General features: G+C 40.9%; 1 protein-coding gene across 5 annotated transcripts in view; it reads left to right on the top strand.

Annotated features, from left to right (window-relative positions):
* The window catches only part of OSBPL1A (oxysterol binding protein like 1A), a 113,045-nt gene that overhangs the window by 21,017 nt on the left and 65,215 nt on the right, over positions 1–26,813 (top strand). For 2 of the 5 annotated variants that reach the window (XM_059724160.1, XM_059724161.1), the window contains exons 4-15: positions 2,674–2,748; positions 3,618–3,729; positions 5,378–5,463; positions 7,013–7,157; positions 7,867–7,934; positions 8,040–8,084; positions 8,544–8,617; positions 8,710–8,770; positions 10,487–10,606; positions 12,109–12,234; positions 17,671–17,752; positions 22,868–22,974. In XM_059724160.1, coding sequence (XP_059580143.1) covers positions 2,674–2,748; positions 3,618–3,729; positions 5,378–5,463; positions 7,013–7,157; positions 7,867–7,934; positions 8,040–8,084; positions 8,544–8,617; positions 8,710–8,770; positions 10,487–10,606; positions 12,109–12,234; positions 17,671–17,752; positions 22,868–22,974 — 1,101 coding nt within the window. Of the gene's footprint in view, positions 1–2,673; positions 2,749–3,617; positions 3,730–5,377; positions 5,464–7,012; positions 7,158–7,866; positions 7,935–8,039; positions 8,085–8,543; positions 8,618–8,709; positions 8,771–10,486; positions 10,607–12,108; positions 12,235–17,670; positions 17,753–22,867; positions 22,975–24,932; positions 25,021–26,813 lie in introns of those variants that run through there. The other 3 variants (XM_059724162.1, XM_059724163.1, XM_059724166.1) reach the window with 3 other exon arrangements.

Consider the following 26,813-nt stretch of genomic DNA (forward strand, 5'->3'; position numbering starts at 1 on the left):
CACTTGCACTATTTCAGTATTGCTCATGACTTGGTATTTCACATAGTTTTGAGATGCAAAAATGTGGACTACCTTAACACTTTGTTTTAGATTCCAAATAGTTATTACTGTTGTACCCTTACCAAAAAAAAGAGTCAATGACACGACAGTGTCAGCAGAGGTGGCGTATGCTAACAAATATATGCCTGAATTTACATGGAATAACATGTACATATTTGAGATTCAAGGACAAATAATTTTAGTTTAATTTTATTATAGGCTCTCAAGGGCCCTGGCAGGTATTAAATTTATGGTGTAGTTAACTATATGGAGCATCAGTTTGTAGCTGGTTTGTACAACATTTTTTTTTAATTGAACATGTGATATGGCTGCTCCTGCTGGATCCCAAGACTCAGCTGTGTATCAGGATCAGGTGTGGGACAGTCCCAGGGTCTGGGGCATAGCTGGCCCCTGTCTAATCAGTGGGTTTGGGCTAAGGGTGGTCCTGGAACCCAGTGTGTCATGTCCTGTCCCTGTCCTCTTCTTCCCCCCCCCCCCCCCAGTATTCCTGAAAGCAAGTTGGGGGGGGGGGGGCGATGTGGAGAAGGACTAGACAGGACCATGAGTTTAAACATCAGGAAGCCTCTTCTGATAATCGGGCTCATGGCACCACACATCTCTCAAAAAGCTGCGTGCAGCTCGAAGCCCTGACTGCGTGGCTGAGCACCCATGGGAGCCACTCAGCTGAAGTGTCAAGCTTGCTGCTTCCCAGATGCCTCTTCCATGTGTGAAGCAGCCCATGCTTCTTCTAACAGCCTTTCCCTACAGCTCCTACCTGGGCTGCAAGACTGGGCAGGAAACCTACAGGGATTCCCTACATTAGCAAGGTCCCAGTGCAGGTCCTGCACACTAGCAGCTGGTCATCATGTGATTGGGATCTAGGGAATTTTATAACTAATTCCCCCAAATCAAGTGAGCTGCCATGTACATCTTGTATGGCATGTTGTATAACTTTGGGGATGAGGTAAAATTTCTCAGACCCCAGTTATGTGACTATTTTACTTAAACATATGCAACAGCCTTGGATACTTTGGAAGCCTCAAATCAGTGGGTTTCTTCTTTCCCACCCGTAAAATAAATAAGCATAACCTGTGTGTAATTTGGTAATCGTCTTGAGGGATTTGGTTGCTAGTACTTCAAAAATAATAATAAAAAGTCATAGATTTAAAATTTTATATCTATTCTGAACTATTTGAAAAAAGCCATCCTTCCCATATCCATGTTCAAAAGTTCATATTAGTAATGTGCTGATAAAGTGAAAAGAGACCACTTTAATAAAAGATTCCATCTCTTACTCTACAAACATGCCCGAAGAAACAGCTTACAACGTAATATAAAGCACTGTCCCTTGCATTTGGAAGCTTTTGGTATAGCCTCCCCTTCTCAACCTTAAAATGTTGGTTTTTTTTCTTTCTGGTGTTTTTTATATTATCGAATGCTTTTTGTCCATAGGCCACATGTACTTACAAGAGCCCTGTCTGCAGCAGTGAGGACTAAAAGTTAAAGTATTCAGGAGTCTAACTTCCCATTCCAGGGGGAATTGGATTTATGTCTACAGATGTATTAGGAGCCTATAACTTGCCTAAGGATGTGGTCAGTCAGCAGCAGAACCCAGATATTAAAGGGTAGCAAGGCTTTTTGGTATCTTCTAAAGCACAGTTCTGGGCAAAGAGCACTGATGGAGGTAATGTGTAAGGGAAAAGATAATTGGATTGAATCAAGGGAGTGGGGAAGGCATAGGAAAAACAAGATTGAGGTTCAAACTAATGAGGAGTTTTCATGTTGCAGGGGAGTGGGGGGAACTGCCACTAGATCTGCAAAGAGGTAGGGAGCAAGCATGGAGACAGTGAAACCTCTTAATTGTAGCAAGTTGGATCAGTGAGGTCTGTATATTGTTGCAGAGTAGTTGTACATGCAACTTCATACCCTACTCTATGCAACTTGTGCGTGGAGATAGTTGGCTTCAGAATAGCAGCAAAAAGTTCTCTCTCATTGTAAAGTCTTTGTAGACTTCTGCCCATTAGTCTTTCCCTGCATTTTCATTCATTTGATAGTATGAATATAGACTGTGTACACATGTTCAAGTGATCTGGGAGAGCTCTCTGAGGTTTGTTTTCCTGGTAGAAAAACTTACGTGGAGACCTCCGAACAGACCTTCAGTGCCAAGTTGCTGCACAGCCAGGGGCTTCCTGTATATACATCTGAGTCTGCTCTGCTAGCTTCCAGTCCGTCTTGTGATGGATGACAGCAGTATATACAAGGCAGCCCTGCCTGGCTTACCTAGACTGGTTTGCAGGCTTTCTCCCTGCAGCACAATGAGGGGATTGTGAAGGGGCTCCCTGCTTGACTAGAGCAGTGCAGCCCAGCCCAGCCCCGCCCCACCCAAGTGACCCACCATTTTCTGTGGACCTGTGGTAGCGGGGAAGAGCCTAGGAGCAAACCATGCTGGGATACTGGCAAGCTATGGTGCAACTTCTCTCTGAATACTGTAGTAAGGCATAGAGGAAACCTCCTAATTCATGGAATCCATTCTTTATCAAGTGTCTGTACTGCTACCCTCCAGAAAAAACTCAATTTCTTCATAGTGATAAACTGTATGTTTCCAGTATGTCTTACCAGTCTCTGTGTTGGTAGGCTGGTGCAGATCTAAATGTGCTAAACAACATGGGTGACACTCCTCTACATCGTGCAGCTTTCACTGGACGCAAGGTAAAATTTTCCGAATTCCACTCTGGGGTTTGCAAGCTTTGTAAAGTTACCATGGCGTAAGATGCTCCTGCAAAGGGATGTGATAATGATTAAACAGAATCTAAAATGTTGCTTTATTTCTATTTTAATATTTTTCAATCCAAAATATGCAGGATATGATACTAAAACTACATTTTTCTGAATAGAAGTCATATTTAAAATGCTGTCTCTTAGCCACTTAAATATTTTACTTCTGGTATTTCTAGATCTAGTTTTATAACTTGTGTGCTTTTTTTTTATTGCAAGTTTCCATGAGCCTCTCCTGGGGCGGGGATTATAAATAAAGTATTTAATTAAAGATGAATCTAGTCGGTAGATAATTTAATGTGAATAATTATTCTAGCTCTTATTGAAGAAGCCATTTTGATTCTTAGGCTTTGCAGACCTGCAAGTATGTCCAGATTTTTTGATTTCGGGGGAGGGGGGTTGTTGTTTTTTTTTACTAGAGAACCACTTCTACATGGATATGTGGTCACATGCAGTATAAGGAAGTGTTACGTTTGCTCAAGTTTTTTCGGCGAGTGCCTAAATACCATAATGCTCCTTCACAGTACTGTTGCCCTCTACAGTCAAATGATCTTCTGTCTGGCTTTACTGTGACACCTATTGTTAGGGCAATAACCCATTATACAATTTTTAGGCTCACAGGGAACGATGCAAAAGAAAGCTGGACCAACCCAACTTTCAAACTTGTTTTTTTTGTTTTGTGGTGGTGGTGGTGTTTTTTTTTGTTTTGTGTTTTTTTTTTTTTTTCAATTAATTCATATTTTTCAATGCACTTTCAATTTGTTTTGTCAAAAACCAAACATCTCTCAACTTTTGTTTTCTAGGAGGTGGTGATGCTACTGTTGCAATATAATGGAGATACTTCTATTGTTAATGGGAGTGGACAGACTGCAAAAGATGTCACACATAATAAGGAGATAAGAAATATGCTGGAAGGTAACTTCCATATATCCTTCATTGTTTCTGCCTGTTTAACTTTTTGAGGCAGCAGTCCTTGACTCCAAGCTCATTTAAATTTTTGAAGTAGCTTCTAGTTCCATCATACAAAGCAAATGATGCTTAGTCTGTTCTATAACAATTCTCTGACAGGTCAATACAGCAGATCTGCTTTGGGCTTTAAAATCTGGAATAAAAAAAAAAACTTAACAAAACTTAGGGCCTTTTTGTCTTATCAAAAGTAGCACTTAGTGACACTTTTTTTTTAAATCTCTCTACCCTTTCTAGTGGTGTGAACTTTTTTTCAAAGCATTGGCTTTGTCTATTGGCATATTGGAAGGCAATTCCAGGAATGCTCTGATTTTAACAAGAGCTTGCTTTGTTTGTTTGTTTGTTTGTTTGTTTGTTTGTTTGTTTGTTTGTTTGTTTTTAAGTTATGCAAACTTTAGAACTAGTACCTTGCAAACATGACCGCTTAAGTGTCGGAATGAGCTGATGCCTTAGTTGAGAAGTTTGGGGTCTCTCCTTTAGAAGCCAAGAAATAAAACTGCAGATGGGTATCAAATCTTGTTGTTCTAAAGAGTGTGTGTATGGGGGAGGAGGGTTGGGTTTCTCTTTCTATAGTCTTAAACGCCAACATCGAAGGAGGCAAGCCAGATCGCGTGCACATCTTAGCTGATTTCCCCTTTCCATTCACAGGCAGTTTCCTACTCGGTTAAATTTCTGCAGCTGCAGAAGATAAAAGAATCATTCAGAACCATTGCTCAAAATGTTTTCCCCACAATACTGCAAGGCTGAAAATGAAGTCCATAACCATTACTCCTATGGAAGTATCTTGTACTTCTAGTTGTATAACCTGAGGTGACACAAAGGGACTTGACTTTGTGAGCAGGCATTCTGTGGTTTTTTATGAAAACTGGATCCTTTTTGTCTAAAGGGATCAAGACACATCAACCTAAGCATGTCTAAGTCAGTCATGTCTGACCTTTTCACCCTGAGTGCTGAATGAGCAGTGCCAGGTCAGTCCACAAGCTGGATGTAGTCCATAGGCTTGTTCCAGCATGTGATGCTGACTTGGCTGGGATCCAGTTCGTCTGTGCAGGAAGAACTTGGGTAGGGCCTGATCCAGCTGTGCAGGGCTTGGAAACTTGGTGGCGGGGGAATGGTGGCAGTTGTCACTGCTGCCAAATTTCCAGACCCTTGGAGAGCCTTGTGGGCCAAATGACTTGGATCTGGCCCATGAGCTAGGGGTTGAGCATCCATGGTCTAAGTAATAAAGCCAAATATTACCATTGGCTTTCTGCCATACCCCCTAGAAAAGCTTAGAACAGATACTTTTCACTATTAAATTAGCACTGCTTGGCAAACATTTAAGTACTTGTGAAACTTGAGTAATTGTTAAAATATTTCTCAGCATTAGTTTGGCATTCTGTACAGTTGTGTACTGCATTTTAAAATGACCCTGAAGGACATGGCTCCATAGATAGATATCCTTTACCCTGGCTGGTAGACATAATCCTCAGATGAGTAAGCATCAAACTTCTTGAACCCTGCAATAAGGTACTTGAATGTTTTAAACCATGGATGTTACATGTTGTCCTCTGAAAGTATAACAGTGATGGCTAAAATGTCTGTGCTTTGACAACAGCAGTAGAGAGGACACAAGAAAGGAAACTGGAAGAGGAGCTTTTAGGAGCAGCAAGGGAAGGAGAGACTGGAAAACTCACAGCATTGGTAAGATTTTGAGATGTTGCTTGCTCCTTATGGTACTACTGCTAAGGGCAGAACCATCTTTTTAGTATATACCCATGATGTATTGCCTGAAATAATATTCCAAAGTACTAATACTCTGCTTTTTACTATCATTAAGATGCTAAGATTTCAAGTCTTTTGACATTCTTGCCAAGTTAAAAGAAACTGCAGAGAAGGCCTGTGTGTTGACTTGTATGTTAACTTTATTCTTAGGGTGTAATGGTAGTTCCTTGGCATTAGACTGAAGTTACTATATTTAATGACAAGCAGGTGCATGCAAAATGAATCAACACTATGTTAAATAAAGTGGCGAGTTCCTACCACAAAACAAAATCTGCCTTTGCTGTATAGCACTATGCCTGCAGTCAGCAACAGAGATTCAGTCTCCAGGAGAAGCATTCTGGCAGTGCAAAGACTGAATCGCCCAAGGAGCAAGCTGGGCAATCTTGGAAGTAATGTTCATACTGAATCAGTACACATGAAGTTAATAGCTCTTTTACCACTGGAGGTGCTGGCTTTTGGATGACACTGTAGTCTAGAATTTGTAGTATTGGTGGCTATTGTAGTAATGTTAAACAAGTTAATATGTCTAAAAATGGCATAAATTTGTATCTAGTGAAAGAAACTACAGTACTTTTGTATCTTTTTTACCTGAAATAACTGTAAGAATGAATTCCCAAAGCAAGTCTCCCTCAGGCTGAAGTTTCATGCTTGGTTTCAGCTCTATTGGTATCTTTAGGAAAGCTGCAAGCCACTAAAAACGCACTCAGGGCTTTGAACTGGTTGGTTTCATGGCTGAAATCCAGAAAAAAGTAAAGTATCTTTTACTTAAGGTTCTTTGCATGGGTTTGTTTTTAAAACCTTTTCTAGAAAATCGGTGTCTAGCTCAAGATTGGCTTTAAAGGTAATATGCATTCTAATAGCAGTTCTGTTTTTTCTTTCTCTTTTTTCTCTTTTATTTATTGGAACTTCTGGTATACCTGGAAGAGATGTTAGGGGAGCTGCCTTTCATCAGATCTGAGAAAAGAAGCAGTTTAGTCTGAGCTTAGTGCAAATTTTAAAAACAATTGCTTTAGTTTTAGCCTAATTTTGATAATGAATTGACTACTTGGAAGGGTAATGACCAGTGACAACTGACCATTTAATCTCAAATTGGTCAAATGAAAGACTTTCTCACCTCACAAATCTTGCACCTTGGGTTCTGGGACAACCATTGTGGCTATACTAACATTATCGATTCTGATTGCAAAATAATACCATGTTTTACCACTGAAATGCAGCCAACCTGTTTCAGGGTACGTTTTATGCTAGAAGTTAGAAGGGTAAAGCAAGCTGAACTATAGGAAACACCTCTACTAGTAATTGGGAATCTTACTTGGCAGCTGAGCACTCCTCCATCCTGTTAGATGATTCCTTTTTGTCACTCTTCTGCAGTGTCAGATTTCTGTTTTATATGAGTTTATTACTAGATGAGTTTTAGACAGCTGCCGTGCTGTAGAAAAAACTAACCATTAAGTAAATTTTTTCATAGTTAAACAAGCCAAAGCCTCCTGACATCAACTGTATTGATCAGATGGGCAATACACCATTGCACTGTGCAGCATACCGTGCCCAGAAGCAGTGTGCCTTAAAACTTCTAAAAAATGGTGCAGACCCAAAAGTAAGAAACAAAAATGGTAAGTAATCAGCAAAAGCTCTTGTAGTGTAAAAATGAAGCACTGTACCAGTGTCTTTAACAGCTTCATTGTTATGCAGTGGCTAACAAAGTATTCTGGACTCTGCGGTTCTCCTCAAGCAGTGTAAGTTTGTTAGATTTTTTTTTTTTTTTGTTAAGCTTTTGAGGATGAATTTAGAATTATTACTGTAAGTTCTCATTAAAAGCCCATCTGCAATATTTGTCTCATCACTCCAACAAAGTGACACTTAGCCCTGACTAAATTGCATGCAACTAAGTAGTGGTAAGTACTGACTAACATAAAACAAGGCTAATGTAATTTTACTGCAGCCTTGCAAAACTTTAAACTTGCCAAAGCTAGGAGATATATACTTGCTTACCTTTTAATCTAATACTGTTTTATCCATCAAGCAAGAATTTCTCTAGACAAGTGATTTTAAAATAATTAATCTTGCAAGCCAGGAATATTGGTGTAAGAAACATGGGTCTTCAGAAAGTGCCTCTAGTATAAGAAGTTGATCTGGGGAGACGGTAACGTTAGGTTGTGATTAACTTACAACTCTTCTGTTAGCTGTTCTTTTTGTACATTGTTTTAAAACTGATTCCCTTTTTGCATAGAAACACTCAAATATGAGTAACTATTGCATAATACTTTTTTTTTTTTTTTTTATAACCTAAAAACCTCATGCTTTACCTTGGTTATTGAACAGACCAGACACCTCTTGATCTAGCCCAGGGTGCAGAAATGAAGCAGATTCTCAGAGGTAACCTTGGAAAGGTGGGTACGAAGGATCCTAACAGCATGGATTTTTATTTTTTTATTTTTAATTAACAAAACAAAAATCCTGTTGGACTTGCTTAAGGAAACTTTTTGTTTTTATAGGTGATCAACAAACCCCTGAAACGTTACGAAGGTCTCTTATGGAAGGTATGTCTTTTGGCAGTTCTTGGATCCAGTTGGTGGGTTCAAAACCATTTTGGAAATATTTTACCTTTTTTAGCATAAAGTAGGAAAGCTGATCTGGTAGACTGTAGCAAATGGAGATTGAAGGCCCAGTGTTCAACACATGGTTTAGTCCCAGCTTCCTTCATGAATTTATGTTTTGCCTTAAACCACAAGGACATATTGTGGAGTCTACTAATTACAGGTCTTTCTGTCATTTAAAAATACTCTATGAAGAGACTACTGTTTGGTCTGGCAACCTTTTACAACGCTATCTACCTCCTGATACCCACTTCAAAAACTGGCAAATGTTTGAATTTGATCATGTGCAAAGAGACTTTTATGGTAGCTTCATAAAGGGGTACTACTCTTAGCCATCAGTCTCCTGATTTTATTTATTAGGAATAGCAATTGGCTGTGAAATGACTTAACTTTGCCTTTCAGAGTTCAAGGTTTTTTGGCTGGAAACTTTATTGGGTAGTACTAGAACATGGAGTCCTTTCTTGGTATCGGAAACAGTAAGTCTTTCCTTTTAGCGTACCAATTGTTAGTCTTTTTAAGCAGTCCCTTCCTACTCCCCTCTTAAAAATACTCTTTTTATCTTCCAAAGGGCTGATGCATTAAATACTCGTCGTCAAGGATGTAAGCATCTAACACAAGCTATCTGCACGGTAGGAGGTGAAATTAAATGTGGGTATTTTATACATAATGCACATGGCATTATCAGCCACATTAAATCAGCAGTCGGCTTTTTTTGTCCAATGTCAGTTATTTTTCTTTTATCAGTGCCAATATGGCATGGACCAACTTTTTAAAAATTGGTGCACCTCTAATTCTGTTCATGGAAAATGTTATAAGTTTGCTATAATCTTCCACATACAGAATCTAATCATTGGAAGGCTGTCTTGAAATTTGTCCCGTCCCCTCCCCTCACTGCAGTGGGGAAAGCCAGCAGCAAGGGGGCAGACAGCCCTCACCACTTCTCTGCCTCCCCCATCCCTGCTCAGCCTCCGCTTCCTTTCTTTCACTTGCTTACTGTCAGGCATGGCTCTAGCTCCATTCCCTTTCAGGCAAGGGGCAGATGGTTGCTCCAGCCCCTGGCTGGTCTTACAGTAGCACCCTGGGGCCAGAGTTACTGCATGCTCTGTGCCTAGCAGGGAATGGAGCTAGAGCTGCACCCACCAGTAAGCAGCTGAGGTTGGGAAGGGGAAGTGGGTAGAGTCTGTTGGGGATAGGCAGGGACATGGAAGGTGCAAGGAGCAGGCAGCAGCTACCTGCCTGACTCTCACCCCTACTTGAGCTCAGTCTGAGCTTCAGCAAGCTGCATGTAAAATTCTTTTAATAAAAAATCCAGCTCCATGCTTGCAACTTCCTCACCCTGATAATTGGATCTGAGGTAGCTAGCCATGCATTCATCATTCCCTGCATCTTTCAGGAAGCAGAGGGAAGTAGAAGATTAAATGGTCAAGGAAAGTAAAACCTTCCAGAAATAAGCTTGGAAACGCACGGATGTGTGCTCATTTGTTGTTTGGTTTTTGGGGGGGGGGACTTGGCTTGTTCGTTTTTTTTTAAATTTTCCTTCAAAACTGTCTTCCATAACTAATTTACCTAAAAATAAATAAATAAGCTAAAACAGTCTAAGCAAAACATTTCAAGAGCTGAAAGTTACAGCGTTCCCATTGCTTTTAGCCTCTGTCTACAATGTCGGTGGACTCCTCCCCTTCTCTGTTTAACTATGTCATATGTTTGTCAGACTAAAGACCAAAAAAATGCCATATTTTTTAAGTGGACTAAATATGTAATATAGTAGCTTTTAGCTTGCTTAGAGGGGTCAGAATCCCAAGATGCCATATGGGGTAGGCATTCATATGTAAAATATTTTTCCTTTCCAGCAAGTTCTTTAAAAATGCATTGAATGCCACACTCCAGAAACTTCAATCCAAATACCTTTGATTTTAAAAATGTTAATGCTATCCAGTAGGGATATTTCCTGGTTGGGTTTTAAACTATGCAAATATTATTGCTTGCTTTGAAAGAAAAAACAAACTTTCTTGTCAGGGGCATGTAGGGGGGCCTATTCTTTTTTGCTTCTGTATGATCAAGCTGTTTTTAATTATTCCCACAGGGCATGTGAATACGTTCTTATCATACATTTCACTAGACTTGGTATACCAGCCACCAACAGTGGTAATGGCACAAATGTTAATGTAGGTTTTAAATCTGAATGTAGTGTTTGCTATGTAGATTTAATGTGTAAGTTTGGCATAAAAAAAACTTCACTTGTAAATCAGAGTAAACATACATTTCTTTCTCTCAGGTCAATAAAATGTAGTAGTTCAGTGCTCTAAATATGTCCATAATTGCCAGGAAACGTTTGATTTTTTTAGTCTGTGAACTTCCATCCTCAGATAAAACCTACAGACAGCTGCTTCTTCTCTGTCAGATGTTTTGATGACACTGTTCACAGTTTTAAAGTTCCTAAAAACAATTCTCCTCAGACTAGAGAGGTAATTATTGACCAATTTTTGTTAAATATTTATATTTAATGTATAAAGGGAGAGAATCCCAACCTAACTTTGAATACAGCTAACTCTTGGTAGTTAATCCTTGATCTCGGTTATGCTTTGGGATTTTTGTAACATGATTTTAGTGCTTGAATCGTTTTGATGTCAGGACAACCATACATTGTCTTCTGCTTCTCTGCTGGAAGAAAGTGATGTAAGGAAATCCAGTTCAGTCTATTGACTTTGCCTAAACAGCGGTTACTTTTTTCCCCAGATGTTTGTAACAGAAAATTTAACAGCTTCCTCAAGTAGTTCCTTATTTCAGATGAGAAGGAACTTTCTTACCAGTAGTGTGTTTTGTTTTGTTTTGTTTTGTGTGTGGTTTTTTTTTTTTTATTTCCAGTCTTGCCATTGGGCCCAAAGCTAAGATATTAAAGCTACAATTTGTAAATACCAAACGCTTGTCTAGTAGGCTAGAAATAACAATACAATACTCAACATATTTTGTGTGTGTGTAACTTCATACACACATTTACTGACCATGTATATTATAGTTTAGAGATATATATAAATATACATGTATGTGTATTTGTATAGTTTTATATATCCCTAAACTCAAGTGAAGCAAGACCCAAGATGTTGTTCTTCCACCTCATTTGGCCTTGGTGAGGGCCACAGCTGAAGTACTGCATCCAATTCTGGGCTCAACACTTTAGAAAGGACATGGATAAGCTTGAGAGAGTCCAGTGGAGAGCCACGTTCATGATCAGACATCAAGAGAGCAGGCTATGAGGAGAGGCTGAGAGGTATGGGATTCTTCAGCCTAGAGAAGCAAAGGTTTAAGGGTGACTTGGTGGCAGCCTGTAAGTACATAATCAGTGTGCATCAGGAACTGGGAGGATGTCTGTTCACCAGGGTACCCCAAGGGAAGACTAGGTCCAACAATCACAAACTGCTGGAAGACCATTTTAGACTGGACATAAGGAAAAACTTCTTTACTGTCAGTCTCTCCAGAGTGTGGAATAGACTCGCCACAAGTGGTACAAGCACCTACTCTGGACACCTTCAGGAAGTATTTGGATGATGATCTTGCTCAGATCATCTGACCCCAGCTGACTTCCTACCCCCTGGGCAGGAGGCTGGACCTGATGATCTCACAAGGTCCCTTCCAGCCCTAATGTCTATGAAATTTAAAGACAAAAAAACTCTTGTATTGCAGTAGTGTCAGAAGATCTTATTTTGCTAGACTCAATAACACAGCATGATGGACCTTGCTTCAAAGTACTTGTGGTAGAAATAGCAAGGCAGAGTAGTAACCTAGTTCTTAGAAGTCTGTCAGCACTCTGACCACCATGAAAGTACTTTGTATATAGTATAATATTTACTTTTTGCAATTGGGTGGAGAGAATCTCTGAACTTGAAGCTCCAGTTACTGCTGAAGCTGAGATATGTGCTTCTAAAATTTGTGTGCTTAAATGGCTAAACAGTGGATTCTTTACCTTCAGAACTGGTTGGAAGCTATAGAAGATCACTCTGCCTACAGCACTCATTACTGCACGCAAGAGCAATTGAGTAGTGATGAGGAGGAAGATGATACTGTATCTGTTGCAGAACTGGAAGAAACTCTGAAAGTATGTATAAAACTCTGGTCTGTATTCTTACAAGGAGAGAAGTTACAGTACCTGAGCTAAATCAGAGCAACATTGCCCAATCTGGAAATTTCCTGCTCTCATTCGCTTGGCTTTTCTCATGGCTGCATAAAGTCTAATAGTGTTTATACCATTTTATATGATGTCTTATTCTTGAAAACTGCATGTGTAATACAAATTGAAGTTGGTTCACTTTGGTGGGAGTGGTTTTGAAAATTACCAAGTGATAGTATGTCATTGTTATGACTTCTGACCAGCAGAGGGAGCTTCACACTTGATTTGGCGGTAACTAGACTTCATTGCAACAGCAAGGTCTAGTTTTAATTAGCTGCTAGAAAAACTCCTCACTATGCTTTTACTAATTTTGTTCTCTTAACCATTGCCAGAATCCTTTTGGTTTGTATGCAAAACGCTTTGGCTAATTTATCTTTTAAAGTATAATTGGTCACTTTGAAATATACATGCATACTACATCTTTAGAATTTGCTTCTAATAATTGACTTATACTCTCTCGCACCTGTCAAGCTAGCCGCTGCTTGCAAAGCATTGAATACTTGTCAGCCTTTCTTGGCTTAGCAAGATAGAGAGTTCTGCAAAATGCATAGTCTCTTCTGGCAATAAATGCAAAAGAAAATTTTCTTTCATCTCCATCAGTTTAATTCTTATAGTGAGCAATATGAATTTCTGTAGTATAAAATGTGTGTACAGTAATTTTTTTCTCTTTACAGATAAATCTAACTTCTCATAATTCACACTCAGAATTCATGTACCATGTTTTCTTCATTTATAAATGTCAAATCATTCTTACCTTTCACACCATATTGAGATAGGCATCTTAAGAAAAGGCTAACTACTGATTATTAGCCATCTGTTCATGATTGGTTTTTGTTGCAATAAAATATGATTTTTAAACTGGGGACTGGTATTTTAAAATGTATAGAATGCAAGCCTCAGCAATATACTGGTCTGATCTATAAACTCCATTTAAAATGGGCAATTTAAGCATGGACATAATGATTATTTTAATGTATAGGTCCCTAACCTAAATTCATATATTGACTTAATACAAGGCAAACCACAACTTCAAGAAAGCATCTGAGAGGGTCTTTGGTGTTCCATGAAACAGTTTATTCTGTAGTACTGATTCTACATTCAAACTGGTTTCACAAAACTTGTCTATTTTACAAACAGAATCTTAGTGTATGATGGGGAAGAAGATGGTTGTATCCATAAGGCTCATACTATAAAGACCTTTTTGAAGGAGGATTTTGAAGTCATGTGTGCCTTTTTAAGGCTCTTTTACCATAGGCCCATAAGGCCCACAGCTGCTTTTTTGTTGTTGTTTTTTTTTTTTCTTCTCTCCGTAAGATTCTGTTTGGCTTAGAAATGTTAGGGTAGCTTGGGTAATCACTCCCAGCCATCCTATGGCATTCTCCAGAAAACTTTTTCTTATTTGTCTGCTGTTAAAGTTCCCTCAGACTTGAGATGACCTGGTCTTCTTCAAGCTTCCACACTGTTTGGCTGACACCTGTAGAAAATTTTCAGAAGGCTAAATTGTCTCTGAGCAGATTTAAGTTAAGTGTTAGAGACCAGTTTATGCTAGCATGCTTGCAGTGCCACCAGTGCAGTTTCAAAATAGTAGAAGTTTGACAAATTCTGAACGTCCTGCTAGTCCTCTGAGCCAAGTACACAAACCAGATCTGTAAACTGGCAATTGGGGCAGAATTCAAAATGGTGTGCTTCATAAGACACTTTGCAAAGAACCTGTTCTGATATTGGCAGTTGTACACACTGCTCAACATGCACCTGTGGTCCTTGGAGATGTCATGGTTCTACAAGGTCCCGGAATGCTTCTGGAGCAAATATGAACTGGACAAAAAGGCCCCAGAGACCCTGATGAACCACCATAAGATGCAGTTAATGGTAAGGGCAAAAGATACTGTCACCCACAGACATACTACTTGGCAACAGCTGCTGAGTCATATGGGAGTGATTCTTCCACAAGGACCTCCAGAAGGAGCACAGGAACTTGAACTGACAGGTAGTCTACCGGGTGCTCCCCATGTGGGTGCTGAGACGGGGGCAGAGAGGCCCATTGAACTGCTCCAGGCAAACCTGCCAGTGAAAGGAAATGACTGACCACGTCCTTTGGAACTGCCTGTATGCCAGGGAGGTGTAGAGGAGAGTAATCATACTCATCATGATGATGACAGGGGTCAAGACCCTGACCAGATTGGTGCTGTTCTGACACTTGTCCAAGCAGCAAGACACCCTGACATCTTATTTTGACTAGTTCCCTTCCTGTGGAAGGCCAGGCATCTCCTTGTGTGCAGACACATGAACTAGTTGAAGACTGTCAGAATGGCACTGATTTGAGCTATGGGCATACTACAGAAAGATGGTGAAAGGCAGTGGGGAGAACTGCAGAGGACACATGGAAGAGAAAAAAACTGGCCTAGATTGTTCAGAGGCAGGACCACTAGAGAGAACAATGACTACGATGACTATGCTGGCAACAAGGGAAAGAACTGGGGAAACAGAGGGTAGGGGAGGAGGCAGGGGCACTGAGGCAATCTTCTATGTGATTGTGATGGGCAAAGGCGATGGTGACAGGTGCATTGGTGTGGTATCGTTATTGTAACAGGTGGTGATAATGTAAATGTAGATGTTTGCCTTGGACTGTCAGGTGAATCATATTGGTCATGAGACAGGCCTGTAGAGGTATGCTGGGGTGGAGGGAGGTATACTATATAAATCTTTTTGTAACAAAAAGAAGTTTGAACTCCTGTACAAGTAGGTACAGAAGTCCTGTGTTTATGGGCAGTATGATCTAGTAGGGATCATGGAGACCTGGTGGGACTTCTCACATAACTGGAGCATAGCCATAGAAGGCTACACCCTGCATAGAAGGGACCAGGTAGGGAAGAAAGGTGGAGGTGTTGCTCTCTGTGTGAAAGAGCAGGACACCTTGGAAGCTGACATTGGCTCCAAAGAAGAAATGGCTTGAAACCCTCTGGATCAAGCTGTGCGGGGGGGGGTGCAGTAAGAGGCACCCAACTATAGGTGTATTCTATAGAGTTCCTCCCCCTGGTTTGATAGTTTATCTAAAGTTTGCCTGAGAACTGATAGAGGCCATGCATGCACAGGACATGGTCATCATGGGCGACTTCAATTTATTCAGACATCTCCTGGAAGGAACACTTGACCAGGTTGGATTAGTCTCGATCCTTCCTGGCCTGTGTCAAAGAGCAATTCCTGATTCGGGAGGTGCATGGGCCAACCAGAGGATACTCTGCTAGACTTGGTTCTGGCCAAAGGAGATGACCTGGTGACTGACTTAAATATAGAGGGGAGTTTTGGGTGACAGTGACCATGAAACCATCACATTCACTATCTGTCGCAAGGCAGACAAATCAGATAGCAGGGTAGAAGTATTGGACTCCAAAAATGCAAATTTCAACAAGCTCAGGTCGCTAGTAGGGGAAGTGCTGCGGGACTAAGAATTGAAGGTAAAGGTTTGCATGAAGAGTGGTCATTCCTTAAAGACACAGTCCTTGAAGCACAAAGGAAGTCCATTCCCATATGGAGAAAAGGTAGCAAAAGGCCTGGGAAGTCCTCCTGGCTGAACAGGGAAATTGCAGTCCTCTTAAAGAAGAAAGAGGTTTATAACAATGGAAGCTTGGAGCAGGCCCTAAGTAGGACTATATAACAATGGCCCACACTTTTTAGGAAACAGATTTGAAAGGCAAAAGCAGTGACTGAATTTATATTAACAACAGGAAACGAGGACAACAAGAAGTTCTTCTTTAAGTACATTGGGAACAGGAGGAAAACAAATGGGAGTGTGAGACCATTGCTCAACAACTCCAAGACAGCTGGTTATCAACACTCAGGAGAGAACTGAATGAGTACTTTGCCTCAGTATTTTACCAGGCCAAGGGAGAAATCGTGACCGGTAGGAATGACAGCCTTCCTACTATTGCCATAGAATTGGTGTGTGATCAATTAAAAAAAATAAATAAATAAAAATGTAGACCTGTATAAGTCAGCAGGACTGGATAAACTTCATCTGGGAATGGTGAAAGAGTTGGCTGAAGTCATCGCAGAACTCCTGGTGAAACTCTTCCACATCTTGTGGCACTCTGGAGAGGTCCCTGAGGACTGGAAGAAGGCCAATGTTGTGTCATTCTACAAGAAGAGGACGGAGGACCTGGGGAACTATAAGCCAATTGGCTTATTTTCTGTGCCAGAACACTGGGAGAGGGTTGTCGATCTATAAATGGAAAGCTTATAAATCTATTTATTTAATCTAGTTATTGGAGGTTGTCTTGTATTCCGGGTTGCTTCATATTCGAGTAAATGTGGTAACTGATAATTAATGCAAACTTCTTTTGACATGTTGGTTCTAGACAACAAATGGCTTACCTGAAGTCTGGACAACTTCTGTTTCATTAAAAATGAGTCTGGGGAACACCAGACTGGGAGCATTTTTTAGGTGAAAGAAAAGAAAAAATATTTAACTTAGAGGGAGATACTGGATTAGACATGGCTAGACTTAAATGCTTAAGAATCTAGCAGCCTTGATATTTTTCCTTTCTCTTACTGCATCTGGACATCCTTTTGCCATGAAAATTTTAAATGCAGCTGCTCCAACTGGAATATTGCCTAATGGACAGTTTACTCTTTTGAGGTGGCTGACTTCAACATGTGATGGCTTATTTACCACATCCTTCTACCTGGCATGAGCTTGCTATAACTTGAGAACACAATAGCACTATTCTTCTTCATTGGAGAAGCAGCATCTTATGTCAACAACTTGTAAATAATTCTGCTCTAGTTGAGCTAAAATTACTTGATTGGATAAAAAATTTATACTGTGAAATCCAAGTACTTAGCTGTGTCACCTTGAAATAACTGTACTTCCAGAGACTGGCACGCATCTCTGGCAGCTTTTTCATTTACAGATAGAAGTTGTCAGCCTGAAACCCCTCTTGGTAGGGAACAAAAATGTCTAGAGGTGTTTGTTATTATTTTGCCTCGGTCTGTAGATTTGATGTAAATTCATCAAAAGTTAATGATTTCTTAACTCTGCAAACACAAACACAGGCTGATATTGTAGAAATTTAAGTCGACAATTTCAAATTTATCACAGTGGCTTCAGTTTTTTGTTACATAGCTGCACATTATAAAATACCTTGGACTACCTTTTTCAAGGGAGGAAAAATCTTGTACACCAGAAAATACTGTAAGCTACTTGTGACTTGCATGTAGTATTTTGTCTGTCTGATCATGGGATGAAACTTTTCAAAACGCTTTGCTTTCTCTGAAGAGTACTAGGATTATTTAATATAGATGAAATGTGTGAATACTTTTTTTCAGGTGCTTGTTTTGAAATGGTTTTTTAATCTTTGTTTCTAGAAGGCACAAACATGCCAACAAAGACTAAATAAGGAGATTACAGACTTCCTCACAATGGCTAAATCACTGGATACTGCACAAGGTAAAACTGTAAAGCTGAAATTTACTAATTTCATGGTGTGCTGCCTTTTTATTTCCCAAGCAACTTGTTAAAAAGATGGGCTGCTTAATGAACTAAATATTAACTAGAATCTTCAGAAGCTTGCAAGATTTCGTAGACATTAGGCCTGGAAGGGACCTCGGGAGATCATTGAGTCCAGCCCCCTGCCCCAGGGGCAGGAAGTCAGCTGGGGTCAAAGGATCCCAGCAAGACAAAAAAAACATGACAGCTATTTTTAATTACCAATTAAGTCACTTTCCAAGGAATAGGTAACAGCTGTTGCTTTAGTAGCTTCTCAAAAGCTTGATTATTCCTAAGCTCAAGCAGTTGATTATCAAATATAATGCTCTTCATAAAAGGCATAAACAGTCTCACTGCCTGACCCAACTGCCATTTTATCATCCTTCCCTCACAAAACTTGTGTAATGGCTCATTGCAGTACCAAACTGAAATTGGGGTGTGTGGGCTGGTTACATTTTTAAATACAAGTAAACTGGTATGGGACAGTGATATGATGCACATTTCAGTGTCCCTATCACAATGATGTGCCAAACAAAACTTGGGAGTTTTTTCTCAACCTGTGCCTTATAACTTAACCATTAGCTTAAATTTCCACTCAACATAAGTGGAAGTTTCACTATTTTTAGACTCTACAAGAATTAAACTGCTTGAGAGAGACTTCCATTTGTTTCATTTTTGTATGTAGACGAATATAGGGGAAAAATTCCATTGATCATAAATTTTCAAAATGCTTGTTTTATTTAAAATACAGTTGGAATCCAAAGAGTAGCAGTTGTAGAAAATGCCTTTAATCAACAGGTCTGTTCCTTTTTGTGTGTATTAGAGTCCAAACTACTTTAGTAAAACAAAGCAAGTATCCTAAACTCAGACCCAAGGTGCTAGTTACTTGCATCTGTGCAAGCCCACTACCTTCAACAGAATAAAACAGACACCTAGCAAATCTATTGAAAGTGATCATCCAAAAAAACCCAGCTTGATTCAGTCCCAGGAAAGACTGAGGCATTAGCCTTTTAAAACAAAGTTCAATTCCTCTGTCAAATGAATGCAGACCCTGATTTTAAAGTATGTGTAGACAATCCTGGAATCCCATGATGCTGTTTGACTACAAGGAGTAGACATGGACAACAGGTAATTGAGGCCTGTGTCCCTTTCTGAAAGTATTGCATTACCAGAACAGGCTTTTCAAATACTAAACAGCATTAAACAAACTTTGTAGGTATAAAGGTCAACCACAAACATCTTTACTAGACTTTAATTTGATTGGATCTTGTTACGGTGGAAATCAAATGGAGCAAAGCTAAGTGTCCAAACTAGCTGGATTCGGTCAACCAATTTGGGTTTCACTTCGGCTTTGTTTAAAGCCTACTGTCATCAGAAATCTAGACATGTTTAAATAGAGCGCTGACTGTGCAACTAAGGTTCCTGCTACATGTTACATCTGGGATGGGATTAAGGTGGTGTTGCATCAAAATTGGTAACCCTGCCTCGTAAGTAGGAACTCTGATGCATGTTAAAGCTAACTTATGATTATAGAATCATATAACTATGGCATTGTTAAATGGGGGGAAAAACCCTCACATTAATATGGGGGGGGGATGCCCCTCACTTTTTTTTAGATTGTGTATAAGACTGGTGGGGGCAGGTGGCTGCTATGATTCAGGCTTCTGCCCCTTCTTCCCTCCCCCACCTCTGTACCCCACTATCTCTCCCCTGCAGCCTCTTCTCCCCATCTTTTTTTCCTACCCCCCCATAGAGCAAGGATAAGTGGGGGACTGTGGAGGGGGGGAGGTAGTGGGAGAAACAGGTATAAGAAAGGAAGTTACTTGACTCCTCCCCTCCCCCCACCACACATGCACCTCTGCCTCCCTACTGCCTACCCCCCTGCAGTGGTGGGAGAGATGAATTTAAGACTATTATAACCAATTCCATACATGGAAAATGTATAAATTTTAACATGGGGGGGGGGGGGTCATCTTAGATCAGGGTAAATATAGTAGCAAATGAGCAACAAAGATGTTCCATATATAATGTGGAACATCTTTGTATTATGTTTTAATTGAACCTGTGGCACACTTACACTGACCCATGACAGATCTCAATATTCAGCAGAGCACAAAAGGGTTTGGCATGGGGCAGCCCCAGGGAGTAGAACACGGCTGTCCCCTACCTGATCACTGAGACTTGGGCTGGGGGCAGTGCTGGGTCCTGGACCTAGTAGACCTGCCAAATCCCTGGATGCAGAATGAGGTGGGGGGAGGGCATGCCATCAGTCCAATGCCAAGGACCATCTCACTAATCTTGGCTTCACTGCACCCTGGAGTTTTAGGGAGTCTCTGATACCCTATGCCAGACAGCCCATTCAGAGTTTTCATACCTGGGGTTTTGACAGTTGGCTAATTGTTAACCCAGCCTGGGCAACCCTGATCTTAAACCTCACTTGGACTTGAACCAGCCTGGTGCACTTCTGGTATGTGCAGTCTGCTGATTGAGTGTTGGCCCTAGCTCCAGACTGCAGGGGGACTGGAATCCAGAGCTCAATTGGCTGACTGTCAGCCCCAGCTGGACCTGCAATCATTCATCTTTCAACTTGCTGGCATAGGGGGAACATGGGATTGTGATCCCAGGCTACCCTTGCACTGGCACTGGGAAGTAGTTATGGTGTGATTGTTGGGATTGGGGATCTGATCCCAATCGTGCCTCTTGCCATGCATGTGTAACATGGCAGAAGGAACAATTATTAGGATCAGGGATTGGATACTATCATGATTAAATGTGATTGAACATTTAAATGTGGCCTAAAGCTTTTCAAAAACCAGTGAAGGGATACAAAAGTATAACTTCTTCTTTTTAAGCTAGCAATCCCAAAATTGCAATATTGACTTCATACTAGCAGGGCAAAACCCCATACAATGTACTTAGTTCACTTAACAAAACCTGAATAAGCTGCCTTTTGCTTTTTTAATCTTCTAAAAAACAAAACAATAATAAGGTTTTTGCAACATATAGTTTGTTTGTAATAGGGAAGTCTTTGAAGCCTTCTTGTGCAATAAGATCATATATCTCAAACTTAATGTAGATGTAGCTGAAGCCTTTCGGGTCCCAAGGAACTGAATCTGACAAAAAAAAAAAAAAATCTGCCCTCACACTGTCAAATTACAAACTCTCATTTCCATGGAGCTGTTTGGTCATTCAGGCTTAGTAGTAGCAGTAATGGTGAAGAGCCTGTTTCCATTTACTTATTGTGCCTAGTCCTGTGAACATTGACCAAGCTACTGTTGGAGGAGAGTAATAATCTATCAGTTTTGGAATATATACTGCCTCCAATTTGATGCTTCAAATTACAAATACTTATTATGCAGAATCCCAGTAGCTAGGTGCAGAAATAACTTCACTGTTCCTTCTACCCATTCTCTAATGGTATACAGTTGCCTTGAATTGACTGAAGACCGTTAGTGGTTTGGGGCCTGACTACCTCAGTCAGACAGGCTTGTCTGGGGGGCAATATAACTAGCCTTTTCCAGGGATAAGCTCTCTTGAGCTGAAAGTAAGTCTCTCATTGGAAAGTCCTCTTTATGGAACTGTCTTCTGGAAATGCCTCAAATGAGTCTAAAACTAGCCAGAATGGAAAAATATCTTGCCCATCTCTCTTTGCCAGATTCCTGAACACAGTTGAAGAAATTAGATGATTGGCATATGTAAAACCTACAGTAACATTTCTTTTACTGCAAAAGAGGTAGAGTAGAATATAGCTTCTAGTTTTTTTGCCTTTTTGAGATGCTCTTCTTTTGGTCCCAACAGTGATCCAACCAGCTTCTAAAGTCTGCTAATGAACACAACTTTGTAGCATATTATTGAAACTTAAACATGGGCAGCCTGAAAATCTGGGGTGTTTTGTTTTTTGTTTTTTTTTTAATACAAGGTTTGGGTCTGAATAAGCCCAAATTATTCTTCCACTGTATCTGTATAACTGAAAAGATCTAGAAATATAAAAGATGATAACTAATGTATGGATTGCAAATATGTAATTATGCATCTAACTGCTTTTGTGTGGCTTGAAAAAGTTTAAACTTTGAAGGATTTTTTGAGGCTGGTGCAACTTTGACATTTTAAAAATCCTTCTGCATTTGTATTGAACTTGGTGCTAATTAATATTCAAGTCTTCATGGCCTTCAAAACCAGCTGACACTTGCCAAATGTGCTTTTTAAACACTTAATTGCCTCTACTCTTCCTACTCTGCCCCTTGCTTTCATAGTTCTGTTGCAATAAAGGGTCTTTCTGGCGGTCTTTCACATTTTCTAATTCCAGTTATTCCACGAAGTAGAATTATGGCAAGGACGGAGGGAAATTTGAGTATTTTAACTAAGCAATCGGTCATGCAGCATAGCCTGAGCGTTCTTGTCGCTCCATTCTCTTACCTGGATACCATTTGAGATGGAAATGTTCAGAGAGGGAGGAAAGATTTCTGTGTAGCTTATACTTCTTATCTCTGATGGGTATAGTCTTGCTTGCTTTGTCTCCTGCACTTCCACCTGCCATTTTTCAGCAGTCCCTTTTGGATTCATACTTCTTGAACCCTAATTGCCATGGTCAAACTGGATGTGTCATTTGGGGTTTTCTGCTTTTAGCTTCCTGATTATAACACAATGACAGTGGCAGAGTTTACCATACTACTATTTCCTGCAAAATTGCTGTAACCTGCTTTATTTGGATGATAGATTCCATGACTTACAGGGAGATGACTTTGCAACAATGAATGTAAAATAAAATAAAAAGGGGGAGGGAGGAGCTGCCTTTAACCATCTTCAGGAAGTCAAAACTTGTATCTGGCTCCTAGCTTTGCTCTGAGTGGGAATGTGTCTATTAGACACAATGCATGGGCGTCTTACTTTTCCCAAGCTTGGGGACAATGGGGAGATAGCTTCTACACTACTTTAGACAGTCTGTTACTGCATCTCTGGCCTTGAAGTATACTAGGAGTTAGGTGGGATATTTAGTTGAGAGTTTGGGAGTAAAAATTGTACAAAATCAGTAGTGGTCTCCTATAATGACTTGCTTTTGGAAATCTTGACTTTCAGGAATGGCTCCTTCACTACTGCAGAAAGTTGAAGTAGTCTCTGAAATATCAAGAGAAACATATGAAGCCTTGGGCAACTGCCTTAAGCTCTTCATGAAGCAGGAAGGGGTATGTATTGCTACACTGCTAAGAATTAAATAGTATTGGCCATCATTTCTAATAGCTTTGCTTAACCAGCACACTGGACCAAATGTACCTCCATTATTAGGCACTCTTTTGGCTAATAACGGCCAGTTTGCAAACTGGCATTTCCAAAGAAAGCTTAAGTTCCTGGATGGTTTGTTTTTGTAATCCTTATTTTCTTTGCATGCCATACAGATGTTCAGTTTCTTTCTACATGCTCAAAGAATCCTGGTTTTTGTCTTTTAGATAAACGAGTGTTTTAGTAGTTTTTTGTTGGTTTGTTTTTAGGGGTGTTTTTGTCTTTTGGAGGGGGGTGAGGGAAGTGGGAAGCGGGAAGCAAGTCACCTTTTTTTATTCCATTTACTAGTACTAACTTGTATAAGGTACAGTAGCGAGTATCCAAACTTTCTCAGATCCTGGGGTCTAACAGGATCTTTAATATTCCAGTGAACTTCTTTGATTGTGTCAAATAGTGTCACTGGACTCTTCAAAACTGTGCAAGCCTGTTGTAGCATCTAACTTCAAATGTGACTGCATGCTCATTTACTTCCTTTTGGATGTTGATCTCCAGAGGGCGCCTTTAGAAACTGTACATCCATAAATTGAACTATTTTCCTGGCTTAGTATTACAGTAAATCTTCCTTCAGTTCAGTCTTGTTTTTTATCTCGAATTTTTTTCTTTTAAAGCATTTCATGGTGTTGTGAGTCACTTCTGGGTTTGTTTGTGTTTTAACAGAGCCACACAAATTGGCTCCATTGTCAAAGTGTGGATAAGAATGAGAAATCTTGGTGCAAACCTACTTTTAGTCACAAGCCTTTCCCCCTTCGTGAGTCGAGATGCAACATAATAGAGCAAGCCTGTAAAAAGGTCTGTGCCTTTTTACAGATCAGCAGAATTTTTTTTTTAAATACCTAACTCCTCCAAATTCCACTTGTGAAATGAAGAAGAATCTAACCAATTTGTCTAGGGGGGGAATCCTTAATCTGTAACAGTGAGTAAAGTTGTGGAATTCTGCCTCATTTGAAGCCACCACATTAGATATCATAACACTATACTAAAAAGTGAGAAGTTAAAAATTAAACTGCACAGATCTGCTATTCAGAACCATTTGTATGAATGCTGTACAGAACTCCAGTTCTTAATCTGTGGAAAATAGAAGGGAGAAGCGGTGCTGGTTTCAGTGAAGTAATTGGAGCTATTGTCATAACTGATGAAACTATTCAGTCATGGGGAGGGCAGATTAAAATCTGACACTCATGAAATAATGCTGAAATCCAGTTTCATAACTCTTGCGCTCATCTCCTTATTAAAGACAGCTCTTGAAATGTTGCACAAGGTGATGGGTCCTTGGTGTTTTACACTCCCAATGTGTGCTCCCCTTTTGTTTACTTCCTCATTTTGATTTTGAACAAGTGTTGCTGTTGCCTTAACGCTATGTGAATATATTCACTCACACTGAAGAGACCACTAGGAACAAGCGTAAAACTGCCATATACTTGACTTCTGCGCTGAGTCCATTACGAGAGGGGTAAATCCTTTTTAATCTCTTGTGCTACTCGTGTCTGCTGTAGCTTTTTTTTGTAGATCTCTTGCCTATTTGGGGGGGGCGGTGTGAGAGCTGAGCTTGTGTGCAGTGAGAGAGGTGGTGGGGGTGCCGCCCCTCTCCCCGTCCTACTCCCTGGCGCAAGGAGCCGCAGCAGGGCGGGAGGCCCCCGGCGCTGTCCTGCTTAGGGACAGCTGACGCCCATCTCCCCGTTTTGGACCCGGCCTCCGGGGGCGCCGCCGCGTGCGACTCCTCTGCCCGGCCTCTTTCCTCCGGGCGGGCGCGGGGTGCAGCGGGCTCCTATTTAGGGAGCGGAGGCGGCTCTGCCCCCCCCGGCGGGGCTGCGGCGGCCCCGGGGACCGGCGGGCTCTCGCGATAGGCGCTGCCGGGGCCGCCGCCGCCCGCCCCGAGCCGGGGGGGCATTGCGATCCGGGGCGGCGGCGCGGCCGTGCCCTCAGCCGGCGGCGGCGGCAGCTCGCGCGCAAAGGTAGGGGGGTGTGTGTGTTGACCCTAGGATGAGCCGAGCTCCTGTCCTGATTTTCCCATTGGGGGCAGGCTGCTGAGCCATGCAAGTGTATGGAAAGATGAAGGGATTCAAGCGGGAAAGAGGACCCCCCCCTCCGCATACTCCTTTCCTATCCCCTCCCCTGCTTTACAAATCGGATGTTTTCGTGCATCCGCTCCCCCCCCCCTCCCCAGGCAGGGAGCCTGCCCTGGCTTCTGCTGCTCCATAGCAGTCTCCGACCTTGAGCCAGGTTTAACGCCCTTCCACCCAACGCTGGGTTTTACTCTGGTCTCGACAAGGGTGCGGAGCCATCTCAAGGCTGTCATGTCCTTGCAGGAAGCCCGTGGGTAAAAGGATCCTCTCTAAGGTTCCCCTGCACCCCCAGTTCTCGGCCAGAGGCCCAGGGCTCCGGGGGGGGGGGGGGGGGGGGGGGGGCATGAGATCCTGGCAAAGGGGATGCAGGTGCCATGCAGCATTAGCACCGTTAAATGTGCAAGCACGATTCACAAGATTAAATCCAGAGGTTTCAAGTTACATCCAGAGTATTTAAAATTCAGCCCTGCCTGTGATCTTTCCAAGTTCTTTGCAACAGAAGAATAGCTCTTATTTTCAAAAAAGAGGGAAAACTTAAGAGGTGGTGTCTTTCACAGGATGCCTTGAGTCTGTCAAAATTGATCACTGCTCTAGATGCTTTTGGTCTCAGGCTTCTCAATACAACTGATTTCTCTAAGGGGTATATTCATAAACTGGTTTAGAAGTGTTTTTTGTTTGTTTGTTTTTGGTTGGGGGTGGGGTTGAGTGCTTGAGCTTCACAGTTTTCTGTGTTACTGTAGTGAACAAAATTGGACTAAACAAAAAAATGTCAGTTTTGCTTAAGTCGACTTTTTGCATCTTGCATCAGAAGATTGCAGTAGAGTGCACATCTACTGTGAAGTTTGTAAATTTCCACTTTGTGTTCTGTGGTGGCTTTGGCAACAGGCAAGTGCCACTTCTTACTGATTGTGGACTTAAAATTGATAACTAAAGTATACACTTCTTTTCTGGCAAATGGGGAAAAAAAACAAAAAACAAAAAAAACCCTTTTCAATCTGACCTAGGTAATTTTCAGAAGTAAAACTGTTTATGAACAATTATAAGAAATTCCCAGAGTAGACAAATTGGGGAAATGCAGAATTATTTGATTTGACCACAGTGAAATTGAAGTAATCTAATTTTGCAATGTAGATGATGTAGGACAATGCATCTCTTTTGTCTTCTGACAAATCTTAAGTTTCTTCAGAGTCCAGTGCAATATCTCAAACTTGGATAACTATCCCCCGGTGTAATATATATTCCACTATCCTTGCATGTATGTTTGGCAAGTTTTGTTCATATAAATGCGCTTTGGGTTTGATCTTAGTATTTTTTGTAGTATTAAGGTGGTAGAAGGCCAGTAGTCTGCAGATTTGCTTATTTCTAAGTCTCCTTAAATGACACTGGAAATGTCAGCTAGGCACAAGGTTAGTTATGGTATGAATATTTACCACAATCGTCCTATCTTTTTAAAAATGTCACATGCTCTTGAAGGCACAGGGCTTCCTATGTTTACAAAGCACCTGCTACAGGAATGTCCATCTTGTGACCTAGGAGCCAAAATTTTATGTTGTTAAGGTGACAGTTTACATTTTAGACTGTCAATTGTTACCCTGTGGACTCTTTTAAATAAAGTGGTTTTTAAAATGACCCCACTGGTACAAGCAGATAATGGAGTCTGCTTCGTATCACCTAAGGAGAAA

This window comes from Alligator mississippiensis, chromosome 3, assembly GCF_030867095.1.
Source record: "Alligator mississippiensis isolate rAllMis1 chromosome 3, rAllMis1, whole genome shotgun sequence".
Classification (NCBI taxonomy): Eukaryota; Metazoa; Chordata; order Crocodylia; family Alligatoridae; genus Alligator; species Alligator mississippiensis.